The sequence below is a fragment of the Solanum dulcamara genome, chromosome 7 (genome assembly GCF_947179165.1).
Source record: "Solanum dulcamara chromosome 7, daSolDulc1.2, whole genome shotgun sequence".
Lineage (NCBI taxonomy): Eukaryota > Viridiplantae > Streptophyta > Magnoliopsida > Solanales > Solanaceae > Solanum > Solanum dulcamara.
Window position 1 is genome coordinate 11,688,359 of NC_077243.1, and position 13,700 is coordinate 11,702,058.

Here is a 13,700-nt window from a genome sequence, read left to right on the forward strand (position 1 = left end):
TTTATAACAACTGGAGTTTGCGTGCACTCTATCCTCTTCAGACCTCACTTGTGGGATATCATTGAGTATATTGTTGTAATTAACTACTTTCAAGCTAAGGATCTCAAAGCTAATCAGTATCTTTAAACCCTTTTTTTCCCTGTAAATTGATGAATGTAAATATGTAAGAATAGTACCACCTTCCTATAGACGTGGCTGTCTAGGTTAATTTCTTGTAGGTCAACTAAAAGAGTGAAGTTATATTCTTTATGGTTGATTCTCTATTTAGATTTGCGATGAGTCATTAGTGCAGTGAGAATAGAAAATAGTCAAAGCTCTTCATATAGCTGACCTACTTTGCTTCTCCTCTCAATTTTTCTTGCTATTAGGTGAAAGAGGCCAAAAACTTTCCTACCTCCATCTCCTCTTGGGATATTTAATTAACTAAACTTCAAATATATAACAAAATATTTGTATTTTAACTTATATATAGCATATACTACACATTACGTGAGAGAGGTTCATTTGTAAGTTGTTGATCAAAAACAATAGCGTACTGTGTCGGTAACAATTGACAACAAATGACAGAAAATCAAAGGATTCATCCAGTTGTGGACATGGAAGCACCACCACCACCACCAACAACAACACGTCCTTTAGTGCCTCGAGGCTCGTTTAAATCAGAAAAAGGTGATCCAACGCGGCTGCAGCAGCCAACAGTTAACCAGCCATTCAGACGGACCGTTCCTGTAATGTATTCAAGACCACCCACTAAGAAGAGAAGTTGCTGTTGCAAATGCATTTGCTGGACAATTAGCCTCATCATAATCCTACTCATCATTATTGCAGCAATTGCTGGCATTCTTTACCTTGTTTTCAAACCAAAGATCCCTCAGTACTCTGTAGACAACCTCAGAATATCAGACTTGAGGCTAAATTTCGATATGAGCCTCTATGCAAAATTTAATGTCAGACTCACTGCTGTGAACCCCAATAAGAAGATTGGAATCTACTATGAGAAAGGAAGTCATCTGAGTGTGTGGTACAAGAACACACAGCTCTGTAAAGGGTCTCTTCCCAAGTTCTATCAAGGTCATCAGAACAAAACAGTACTCGACGTGGCCTTGACTGGGCAATCACAATATGGTAATACATTGATGTCTGCAATTCAAGAGGCAGCACAAACTGGAAGAATCCCATTAGATCTTAAGATTGAAGTTCCAGTTAGTGTTAAACTTGGGAAGCTCAAGTTGAGAAAGGTGAGGATTTTGGGAGATTGCTTGCTGATTGTCGATAGCCTCTCTGCTAATAGTTTGGTCCGAATTAAGGCCAGTACTTGCAAGTTTGGATTAAAGCTCTAAAAGCTTCTGCATTGTATTCAACATATTTGTTAGTAGTATTTACTTTAGACTTCTAGTTCAGTTGTTGTGTATTTTATTTTATTTTTGGGATCTCTACTCTTGCTAGTGAAGATGTTATTCACTGACATTAGGAGAATTCTTTTACATTCATCTTCATAAGCCAAATATTGGCTGTTGGTTACTACTTAGTTATGCAGCTTTAATATGAATTGATTTACTGCAGAAAATTTAGTGCTTAGCTTTTGTTCTTCCAAAGTAGATTAAGAAATGTGTTGCTACTTGCTCCTACTTGACACTTTTATCAAGAAAGAACTGCAGATAGCCTAATAAGAATCATACAAACATAAAAAAGCCCATAAAACCATTTCTGCTAGTCTGTTATACACAAGTGTAATAGCTAAGCAAGTTTCACAATTTCCTAGTTCAAATGATGCGTCACACTTGGATATCTCAACATCTCTTTAAACAGAAAAAGTTATCATTTCCATTAAGCCAATGGAGTCTCAGAATTAGGATCAATATCTGTTTTCAAATGCCATTGACAAGGGGGTTAATCACCAACTAAGGCTCGTGGTCTATGCTCTATGGTAAACAGAGACATTCCTGTCTGTGAAACAGCTCTGATAAATGCCATGTTTGCAGTTATAGTAGGAGCATGCCAATAATCACCGGTCCCAAAAGCCACTTTGTTTTTTAAAGCCAGTTTTCTGGATGTAGGAAGGCTCATTAGCCGTTCTGATGGACAATCAGGCACAACCCTGTTTGAGTTAATCAGATGATCAGCATATGGAATTCAAGTTACTAGTAAAACTATGAAATAAAATTTAAGAAAAAAAGAAACATGGAGATGACAAAAATCCAAGTGCGACTCTTGACAACTTCATTAATTGTCCACATAACTATGACCTGTACAATAACTGTCTCTGTTCCAATTGATGCCCTCAAATTAATATCCTTGCTGTTGAATAAGAATGAAATTTGATTCGCTCATTTTCTACTTAAGTCATGTATACAATGAATATTACATGTACCATGCAAGGGGAGCTCATAAACTTATCAAAGCTACTTTTTCTTGAGGTACAGGTGTTACTAGCTCACTACCATGTACCATCATGAGATTCGGGTTAGTTTGACTATTTGGCATCAGATTTCAATAGGGATGACAATGGGGCAGGTGTGGGGCGGGTTGAGCTCAACCCGCAAATTTTTTAAACCGCCCCGCCCTGCCCGGCATAACAATTTTTTTTCATTTTCAACCGGCCCAGCCCAGCCCCATATAGACCGCCCCGCATAAGTTGTTATGTTTTTTTCTTTTTTAATTGAATTTAATATGAAAAATAAAATTCATTTTTTTTTCATTTTTCTCTAATTAACATCTTAACTACTAATTAATTGTTTCTAGTTAACATTTCAACAATTGTTTTTTAATTGCTAATTAACTCTAATTAACATTTGTCTAGTTTATTTTTTTTAAAAAAAAAGTTAAAATTTAAGTCAAAGTTTAATATAAAAAGTTTATATCTTAGATTTTTACTAATTACAAAGATTTAATTTTCTTCGGGTTCCTATTTGATACCTTAAACCCACATAAACCCGCAACCCGCCCCGCCCCGCATTAATTTTGATAATAATTACTTCAAACTGCCCCGCATCCACCCTGCCTCGCATAACTCTACCCCCCCCCCCCTCGGTACCCCCCCCCGCCCCATTGCCCTCCCTAGATTTCAAAGAACTAAGCCGTTGTAGCAGACTGACCAAAGGACCATGTCAGGAAATCTATAACAGATACTGAATAAGAATAATGTTTATGATGCAGCAGAGTTGCTAACAAAAGTTTACTGGGACCTAAAATTTGGAAGTCATATAGCAAGACCAACAAAAGTTCTTCAAATTTATCTTGAAGAATAATCAGAAGTCAGATTAGAGGATAGCAAGCAATTCATATCTTTCTTCCTATTAGAGGGATTGGCATAGCATGAACTGTTGACTAGAACAATTGTTGCAATAAAGTTGTAGGAAAAGAAACTTGCTGTAAGAAACATATAGAAACTTATCAAAAGCTTACCTAAGACAGTTCAGAAAGTGCTCTGCTCTAGACTTCTCATTAGGCCCACCACACATTGAAACAAGCTCCTGAAATTCTGAACAAACACTTTCACAAACTATGCCTCTCTTTTGCAATATAGAAGGCGTCAGCTCCATGTGGATTGGTTTCTTCATTTCAGAATTCACCTGGTGAAAGCCAAGTCAACATAAACCAAAAAATGTTACTACAATGTTTGGCAAATGCAAAAGTACAGTGATTAAGCGAATAGTATATGAGTCTTCGCAGTTCATATACAAAGAGATTTCTTTAGGACTGAAAACAAAAGGACCACGGATATAAGCAGTTGATCATTTCCAACTCACTACGAATTTTAGAGCTTTGAGTCACACTATTGACTTCGCAGAATAAGGAAAACCAAAACTAGCAATTTGTTATGCTTATATATTTCAGGCAAAATTATTGCATGGACCATCAATTGAAGCAGAAACATAGCATAACCATAACCAGTTCACACACTCGGTACTCTGACAATCCAACAGTGAGGTTTTGTGAAACCACAAACAATAAGATGATGGAAGGGAAACTTAGAGTAACTGGTAAACCTCACAGGTTCAAGCTATAGAAACAGTCCCTTGCAGAAATGCAGGGTAAGGCTGCATACAATAAACCCTTGGTCCGGCCCTTCCCGTGACCCCATGCATAGCAGGAGCTTAGTACACTAAGCTGCCTTTTCTTTTTTACAAACACTAAGATGATGTGGCATAAGACTTCAATTTGTTATTAGTCGCTGTAGAGGCAAATGGCATACATATTCACATAACAAAATTATTTGAATCAACCAGTATCATGTAAGTCATCTCTGGCTTTAAAGCCAGTAGATCTCTCATATGAGTCTCTTGAAGTATGTTACCTCTATCGAGCAATCAAAATGAACAGAGAACCATTAAAGAAACTCTCCAAATTTAAACACCAGAAGGGGTTCTAAAATTTTAACGTAAGAGGTTTCACCTGTCCAATCATGAACTCATAATTGACCTTGAACCGACTTCTCAACTCACTCTCTGGAGTAGCCAGAATTCGATCAATACCACCATTACTAATACCGGACACAATAGCCACCAGTGCTGTTGTATCAAAATTGACCAATTCAGCTTCTTCAACATCAAAACCACACCAACTCCTCAATGCCGAGACAATAGCAGTGAAAGAATCACCCAAATTTACATCATTACTAGAATTATCACTACGCAGCTTCCCCAAACTCCCAGAAAGGTCTGTGAATGTTTCTCCATCTTTACCCTGCAATTTAACATCTCTACTAGACGAAAAAGAACCAACCTTTATTTCCAAAATACATGCCCTTTCAAAGGACCTCCCCAGTACACTAACCCAATCCTCATCCTCTAATTCATCATAAAACTCACAATCAAAATCACAGAATCCAAACCCCAGATCAGTAGCTCCAAATTCACCTCGAAGCTTCTCAAGAATGCAACTTTGAAGTCCATTTGAGAAGAAAAGGATAATAGAACTAGGCCTCACCGTAACAGACGACTCTGAGGCAGCAAACATGAGTTCTATAATTTTACTTCTTAAACCCTTGCAATTCCTAATTTTCTCCGAAGCTTCCCAAGAAACGTACCTGGGGTTTCTGTCTGATACTATAAACCAAACTGGGTTTCCATTAAAAGAGCAAATTACATCAATATAAACGCTGAGTTTCGAGGATATCGAAATGGGTTTGCAGACCCGTGAAACTGCTGTTACTAATGGGTGTTGAAGAATGTGAACAACTGCTTCGAGATACCCAATGTTGGTGTTGAGTTTAACAGATGAGTCGTTCTTGGAGAAGGAAAGGCGGTTGAGGAAAGAAAGCTCAGAGTTGATTAGCCTGAAAAGGGTAATCTTCCATGAGGATTGTTGAGTAGTTGTGAAGGTTTCAATTCGATTTTTGAGGGCTCTACATCTCCTCTTGCTCTCTTCCACTGCTCCTTCCTCCCTTACCATTGTGTTCAGCCTTCCCTTCAATCACCACAAGATTGTTGTTCGTCGTCAATCGTCATTCGTCCCGAAACTTATCCCGGTAAATGGAACCAAGTGGAAAACAACTTATTATATTGGACTTGGTTTGATTTTATTTAAAATTTTCTAAAAATAAACCAAAAAAAGTTCAATTGGTATTTAAATAAAAATCTAACTAAATTGACTTTATTATATATCAATATGCAAGTTATTAATTTCTAGTCTTTGCTTATATTTTGTATTATTCTATATTAAAATTATTTAGGAGTGATTTAGTTATCATTTTAATCATTTGACTAACACCTTATTTAGATGATTGTTATCTATTATATTGTATTATACTGTTAGTTTAAATATAATATTTATTTTGATTGTTACATAAATTTTATTATATCGTATCTTAGATAATGACGAAAAAGTTTATTTGGTGTGATCGCATCGTTATTTTAATATATTTTTTTCATTTTATCATTTACTCAATCTTTTCATAATAGTTGTATCGTATATCCTAGTTTTCTTATAGTTTTATCATTTAAATTATGAATATATGATATTATATAACAATAGAGAACGATACAATCTATCTAAATATTATTAAAATAGTATAGTACATTACAATATACACTATCAAACAACACGTAGCAATCATCAAGCGTAAGTAAATCAAAGGGCACGTAAATGTAAAGTTTATGTACCAAAAAGAAGCAGCAGCAAACTTGCTACTTGATTTATGAAAATGAATGATTGTCACATGTTGTTAGAAATTTCACATATAAATAGTTGATGTAGCAAAAAGAAGAAGAAAAGCAAACATTATTCTTCTTTTATTTACCAAAATAAAAATCTTTAAAAATATTCTGAGCGGATAGCCGGATATGGGGCAGTAAAAAACCATTGGCAGTGGTAGCAATACTCAAAAGACTTTGTTGAAAAAAATGGCTGGTGCTCTGTCTCCGGCCACCACTTTCCGCCTTAAACCCTTCTACGCCGTCCGTTTCTTCACTCACTACCGCCGACCTATCAAACTCTTAAACCCCAATCTCTACTCATCCTACCCTCCTAAGCTTACACCCTACTTGTACCGTCGACGAAGCTTTTGCTCTCTGGTTTCCGCCGCTATTTCATCCGGAGAAGCAGTTGAAAGACTCAAATTTGAAAATATTGAGACAAAAGACGGTGTAAAAACTGAACAAGTTAAGGAATTTCGGAAAAGGTTGAGGATTGCGGACATAAAGGGAGGGACTGACGAAGGTTTGGACCGTCTTGGTGAGACTCTGGTGGTTAGAGGATGGGTTCGCACGGTTAGGGCTCAGAGCAGTGTGACGTTTATCGATGTAATGTCATAGCTTGCAACTGGGGAGTTGCATTTTTTTTTGTCATATGTAATGGTTTGAGATTGTAATTTTCTTGGCTGGTTTGTCTAATGTGCAGATTAATGATGGTTCTTGTCTTTCAAATATGCAATGTGTTATGGGTTCTGATGCTGAGGGTTATGATCAGGTACTGACTATTTCTAGCTTACTGAGTGAGTGACCAGCTAGCTTAAAGTTGTTAGAAACTACATTAGTCTACATTTTTTGCTGATTACTTATTGTCATAAGTTCACGTGCATATGTTTTGAAGTTACATTTTGATATCTGCAGAGTTACATATGCTGATTTATATATGAAAAGAAACAAAACAAGTGTAGTTTGGTCCTCAGGAAAGTTGATTACTTTCACTGGTCTGTGTTAGTTTGAGTTCGATGTTGAAGGAAAGGTCTTTCCGAAGAAACGATTTAGCTAACTCACACTTAAGACATTGGACATGGTCTACAAGCATGCAGTTAGAAAGTCACTTTTGATTGTTTTTGTGGGTGTCAAACCACATGTTATGCCCCTTGGATAGCATTCTTGGAAATTTCTAGTTTTTATGTGATTGGAAGCAGGTTAAGAAGGTGTCATGCATGTGTTTTCTCGGGTACTATTTTGCTTTATGTGGTTCTACAGGTACTCCAGATAAGGTGGTGCATGGTTGTGGATGTATGTGCTGATTACATAATGTCATAGGCTCTAGAATTTTTCTGTGTATGCTAGTTTAAGATTGCACCCAGTAAAACTTGAGATCATGAAAAAACATGGATGTAAATATATTTTACAGATCGTTTTCTTTATATTTGTTCTTTCTTTGGAAGATAACATTTAAGGCTCCATATTCAGCTGTCTCCCTAACTTGAAAAAAATCATAGTCATCACTTGGATTCAATTTCATGGGGTTTTCAACTTGGCTTGGTTGACCTGCTTGTTTCTTCTCTAATGCTCGTTTACTTTGTTCCATACATTTCTTATAGGTGGAGAATGGCTTAATTTCAACTGGTGCATCGGTATGGATTGAAGGTACTATAGTCAGCAGCCAAGGGTCAAAGCAGAAAATAGAGTTGAAGGTTCAGAAGCTTGCAGTGGTATGGACTTTATCAATTTCATCTAATGGTCAATGCTTAAGCTTATGAGTGTGCTTAAACGTCCTTACTTCTAAGTGTATTTTTCTTTTCTTTTGGTAACATTCCTTAAAGAGCATCTACCTATGACAGGGAATTCTTGACTTAGTTTTTTTCTGAAGAGAGGAAATGAGAAGCAACTAGATTATAAAATCCTAAGAGGAACTATACACATGCATGTAAATACATCTTCTGCTGCCGAATAAGCCTATCTATATTGTTATTTTAGATGTTGTATTTGTGTATTGCATTAACATTATAAATCACAACATATGTATTAGTTATTGAAATGTATTTGAAGTTAGATGATATTCATGGTCTTCCAGCAGACCTCGCTACTCCACCAGTAAGTAGAGTAATATAGTTAATTCTGTGCCTACTTGAATCTTTCACCAAGAATTTCAATATTGCTGCAAGTTTTTGCCCTTAGCTAATAATTAAGCTAATAACTACTTTGATCACATGCCATCTCCAACGATTTATTAATAGCTTGTTGAATATAGTTATTGAGAAAGTTGAGGGGGAACTGCTATGGTAGTCCAAATTCTTCCTATACTAGCTCGAATAAGATCAACTCCCTGAAAAAATTTAACAGCTCAACATAGAGCATGGTATAGAGAGAAGGGGGTGGGGGTGGGGTACATTCGTCAAAAGATCCAATGCTTATGACATTGTTTCATGGCTTGCTAGATGCCAAAAAAGAATTCATCATTTTATCTTGAGCTACCAAATTATGAATGTTGAATGTGATACCATAGTTTACACTTCTTTAATGTTTTTAATAACTTGAGAATTTTTGAACCCCGGAACTAATTTCCTGTTAATCCTTCATTATCTAAGCATAAAATGAGCCAAATTTTTAGAAGGAAATGGAGGAAGCTACAAGGACGCTTTAGCGGCTCCATTTAGATAAATTTCAAGAAGCATGTTTATCTTGCGCACGTAGTGCCATTTATAGTCAGAAAATTGGAGTGTTTGCATAGCTCTCATGTTTATCTAATTGTTTCTAACGTTATGAAAACAACAATATACCCAGTGACACTGGTCATTTAATCAGTAGGTTTGCTCATGCTGGTTTGCTCACAGGTCGGTAAAAGTGATCCTTCTTTCCCCATCCAGAAGAAAAGGGTCAGCAGAGAGTTCTTGAGAACAAAGGCTCACCTTCGCCCTCGAACAAACACTTTTGGTGCGGTATGAGTTGGGATAGTTGCAGTTTGTCATTTCTAGTTTTCAACTTTTGCATTTTGTTTTACCTGTATTCTTTTGGGAGGTTTTGGAATTTTCATGTAGTTTGGTAGGATAATGATGTTAATTGCATGTAATTAGGAAGTATTCTATTTGGTCGTTCATACACTAAGTTAGTTTGTTTACCTTGCCTTCATGTGGTTATTGATATACCCCTTTCAATTTGAAACACTTACAAATCAATTCCCTATTGTATGAAAAATTAGTTACCTGACCTGTAGTGGTGTAAGAAAGAAAGAAAATAATTACTTTCTCTACATCCATTTTTCATGATCATTATATATATTCCTGTTTATATTTATGGTTGCCGCAGCAGCCTGTGATCAGTTGATGCTAGAGCCGAACTACCTTTTCTGTTCAGCCCCTTCTTCCTTATTCCCTTATCTGTATGGCTTCAGTTTCAGGTCTCATATAAGTACCAAAAAGGTAAACATTTCTTTGGATCACAGTCCACTACTGACAAGAAAATGTAACTAGTGATCTGGAACGGAATTGTAGAATAGTTACAATAGACCTTGTGCAAATATATCAGATAAGCCAGCATATTCTTCTAGTTCTTAAAATTCTCAAGGTTCTTGTCTAGTTGTTCTTTGCTGAGGCAAGTAATACTGATTCTCTATTTTACCTATTACCTTACATTGTCCGAACTCCTTTTTTGTGGAAATGCTAAATTATTGGTTTATTATTAGGTGGAACTCAAAACATTTGTTGAGAAGCTAGTACAGGGTAGCTGTGTAGCATTGATGTTGGTAATGAAACCACAATAGGTTTGGTATTTTGATAGGGTAATTTGTCTTCTATTTACAGCATTAGACTTGATGTGAAGGGGTGATAACTTGACTAGTGAAATCACCCAAGGGATATAAATTCTTTGGGAGTTAAATTTGCATGCTTAGAAGCCATTACATTTCCCGCATTTGATTGATTTCTCTGTTTCTCTGGATGCAAACTTCTATCATAAGCCGATTTCCTTATCTCTTCCGGTCCCTAATTTGATATGTCAGCTTCTTTTAGGTTTCGAGGGTGAGGAATGCTTTGTCCTATGCTACACACAAGTTTTTCCAAGAAAATGGCTTTGTTTGGGTCTCAAGTCCAATAATCACTGCTTCTGATTGTGAAGGAGCTGGCGAGCAATTCTGTGTGACTACATTGGTACGTATTGTTGATTTAATATGTTACATCAACTATATGGTCTTTTCCAAAACTTCCAATTGGTGTTCAAGCACTATGTGTGCCATCTCTATTCACATTCATCACCTCTTCTAAGAACTAAGAAATGGAGGAAAAAAGAAACAAACAACAAAGTTCTGAACTTGGTTGAGGGCTAAGAGGATGATGCATTGAAAGATCGAAATTCTATATCGTGTAAAGCTTTAACACAGCTTTAAAGCTTAGTCTACTTGTAGTCTTGTTAGTCTTGTGGAAATAATGCTTTTATTTGTCTTCTATTCGATATATAGACGATTTCTTATGGTTAACTTTATCTTGGCCTCTTTCTTCTTGATTAGTTTTTTTCTTGCTCCCGTGCATGTAACTTTGCAAAATATACTCGTTAATTTGACTCTTTTTAATTCATTCAAATCCCAACAATACTTTGTTAGATTCAAATATCTAAGTAGAACTTTGCTTATACTCTTTTTTATGAAATATCTCGTGCTTGAGTAAGATGTTTTCTTTACCTAACAGATTCCAAACTCCAATGAAGGTGGAGATTCACCAGTTAGTGCTATTCCTACTACTGAATCCGGGTCTGTTGACTGGTCACAAGTAAGTAACAACCAGGGTGCTTTGCCCATTTTAGAGTGAATTCTATTAGCTAGAAGTTTAAGAGCCAGTTTGGATTGGCGGCTTGTTTTAGGTGCTTTTAAGTCAAAATAGCTTTTAAGCAGTTTTTTAGTGTTTGGGTAAAATTAAAAAGTCCTTTTAAACACTTGTTTTTATGCCAAAATAAGAAAAACAAGCCAAACGCCATAAGTTAGAAATTCGAACTTATGGCTTTTGACTTATAAGCCCATCCAAACAGGCTCCAAGTCTGTTTCTATCCTTACAAGCAATGTGAACCTTTTAAATTCTGAAAGTTAATAGGTGCATGCATTTGATGTTGGATTCCTTTAATAACTGTCTAGTTAGTTCTTGTAAATTGCATCTTTGTGACTCAGGACTTCTTTGGGAAACGAGCATATTTAACAGTGTCTGGACAACTCAATGGTGAAACATATGCTACTGCACTCTCCGATGTAGAGTCTCCTCTCACTTCTCAGTTTCATATGCTACTGCCTTCTCTGGCTTGTAACCATTTTTCTCAACTTAATCTTTTGGTCGCAGAATCCATCATGCTTTTGTCTTCATTCTTTCAAATTCTAACAATGTCGTCTATCTGTTTTCAGATCTATACCTTCGGCCCTACATTCAGAGCAGAAAATTCTAACACTTCCAGACACTTAGCTGAATTCTGGGTAAGCTTATACACTCAAACTGATAAAACGTAGTGGAACTTCTTTTATATTTCTTTACATATATGTGGGCAGAAACCAATAAAATGTTGACACTGAGTTCTATTGCGTAAGATGATTGAACCAGAACTAGCTTTTGCGGACTTGGATGATGACATGGCCTGTGCTACTGCCTATCTCCAGTACGTAGTATGTTACCTTTCGCATCTCGCTATTCCTTAGTGCATATTTATTACTTTGTTCTCACAACTAGACTTTTTCATTGACGTAACTCTGCTTGGAAGGTGCAATATGTGTTGGAGAATTGCAAAGAAGATATGGATTTTTTCGACACTTGGATTGAGAAAGGGATCATCAATAGACTTACCGTATGAATTTCTATGACTGTGATGTTTTTTCTTCTCAATGTATTTTCCACAACGCTGGGGTCTAAAGTGTGCACCTAATAGTTGGTCTTATTGTTGATCATATGCTCCACAGGATGTTGTTGAGAAGAACTTTGTGCAGTTGACTTACACGGATGCCGTTGAGCTTCTATTAAAAGCAAAAAAGAAGTTTGATTTCCCGGTAGGTTTGCTTTATTTGCATGCTCTCTCACATGCAGTTTTTGGCCAATCTCTCTCCATCCATACTTCTGTTACTTTTCCGTAAATTTTAATGGCTGTTTCTGCATATGGTAGGTGAAATGGGGATGTGATTTGCAAAGTGAGCATGAACGATATATCACCGAGGAGGCTTTTGGTGGTTGTCCTGTGATTATTAGAGACTATCCGAAGGTTTAATTTCCTATCTGCATTTATTATGGAAGCTGTAGGGAACTTCAGATGATTGACAGTGTTCCATAATTTCAGGACATTAAGGCATTTTACATGCGGCAGAACGATGATGGAAAGACTGTTGCAGCCATGGATATGTTGGTACCTCGGGTAGAGTCCATAAACCTAGTCAATTCTTTACTTGTCATGGATATTTTTTCTTTTACTAGTCGAACAAATGTAAAGTAAATCATTTTTTTCCTATTTGTATCATCTAGAAACTGATGAGACATGGAATCCTACATATAAAGGATGGTCATGGATACCATCTCCCCACCCCCAAACCCAATAAATTATTCATAGCATGAAATGCTCATGTATGGATCTGAATCCTGAGCAAATTCAATGTTTTACAGGTTGGGATTGCCAGAAACCTACTAACATTTTTTTTTTGCAATGCCTGCCGGACTGTTAATTGTTGTTTCTAGGTGACTTAAGGTCCAGATTCCGTTATTTGATAAAGTTGAACCAGTTGAAGTGATGGACAGGTCTAACGTATAATATTGTTCTAGCTCAATGTCTCAAGGTTTTCTTCTTCAGGTTGGAGAACTTATTGGTGGAAGTCAAAGAGAGGAACGCCTTGAATACCTAGAAGAACGTTTGGATAACTTGAACCTCAACAAAGAAAGCTTTTGGTGGTATCTTGATCTGCGACGTTATGGTTCAGGTGAGTGAGTTTGTTAAATAAATTTGATATTTACTTGCTTGAATTTGTCATCTACAAGTTCAAGAACTTTTGCATTGTAATGCATGCACCTTACTCTTGATCCCACATTCATATTGCTAAATTAAATTTGGCTGCAACTTGCCATCAAGTTACCCTTCCTGCAATGCCTCTACAGCAAAAAAGCTGAAACTAATAAATCGGCATCCTGAATTTCACCATTTTCTTGTCTTTGGCTTTTCGGCATAAGGTTTAATTGGATGTCGCCTTTTCTTATGCTGTAGTTCCTCATGCTGGATTTGGGTTAGGCTTTGAAAGGCTCGTGCAATTTGCGACTGGAATAGACAATATCAGAGATGCAATACCTTTCCCTCGAACACCCGGTTCTGCGGAATTTTGAGTTTTGACCTTAAAGGGTACCTTGATTTTTTTTAAAAAATGAATCGGTACAAAAAGGTGCAATGTCACCAATACTACCTTCTGTACTGACTTTTTTGTCTTTTCACTATACATTCATTATATAGATTTTGTAGAACGTGTATGTGGAAGTTATAGTCATTTCTGAGAAATAATTATAGATATGGAACACACCTAAAAAATGTGTTTTCATAAGACCTGATAAGTTGCAGGGTTCCCAA

General features: G+C 36.5%; 3 protein-coding genes across 3 annotated transcripts; 2 read left to right on the plus strand and 1 right to left on the minus strand.

Annotated features, from left to right (window-relative positions):
* Positions 1 to 363: 363 nt before the first annotated feature.
* LOC129895468 (NDR1/HIN1-like protein 6) lies at positions 364 to 1,499 on the plus strand. The gene has a single exon (XM_055971189.1). The coding sequence runs from the start codon at positions 561 to 563 to the stop codon at positions 1,338 to 1,340; it is 780 nt and encodes a 259-aa protein (XP_055827164.1). The 5' UTR covers positions 364 to 560; the 3' UTR covers positions 1,341 to 1,499.
* A 162-nt stretch (positions 1,500 to 1,661) lies between these two features.
* Positions 1,662 to 5,512, minus strand: LOC129895465 (uncharacterized). Its single transcript, XM_055971187.1, has 3 exons — positions 4,396 to 5,512; positions 3,406 to 3,572; positions 1,662 to 2,098 (listed from the first exon to the last, which is right to left on the minus strand). The coding sequence occupies exons 1-3, from the start codon at positions 5,392 to 5,394 to the stop codon at positions 1,891 to 1,893; spliced, it is 1,374 nt and encodes a 457-aa protein (XP_055827162.1). The 5' UTR covers positions 5,395 to 5,512; the 3' UTR covers positions 1,662 to 1,890.
* Positions 5,513 to 6,218: 706 nt separating this feature from the next.
* On the plus strand, positions 6,219 to 13,700 carry LOC129895187 (asparagine--tRNA ligase, chloroplastic/mitochondrial). Its single transcript, XM_055970866.1, has 15 exons — positions 6,219 to 6,743; positions 6,841 to 6,909; positions 7,739 to 7,849; positions 8,972 to 9,076; positions 10,145 to 10,282; positions 10,817 to 10,897; positions 11,290 to 11,367; positions 11,518 to 11,586; positions 11,698 to 11,772; positions 11,868 to 11,951; positions 12,064 to 12,150; positions 12,264 to 12,359; positions 12,435 to 12,509; positions 12,939 to 13,065; positions 13,347 to 13,700. The coding sequence occupies exons 1-15, from the start codon at positions 6,345 to 6,347 to the stop codon at positions 13,460 to 13,462; spliced, it is 1,710 nt and encodes a 569-aa protein (XP_055826841.1). The 5' UTR covers positions 6,219 to 6,344; the 3' UTR covers positions 13,463 to 13,700.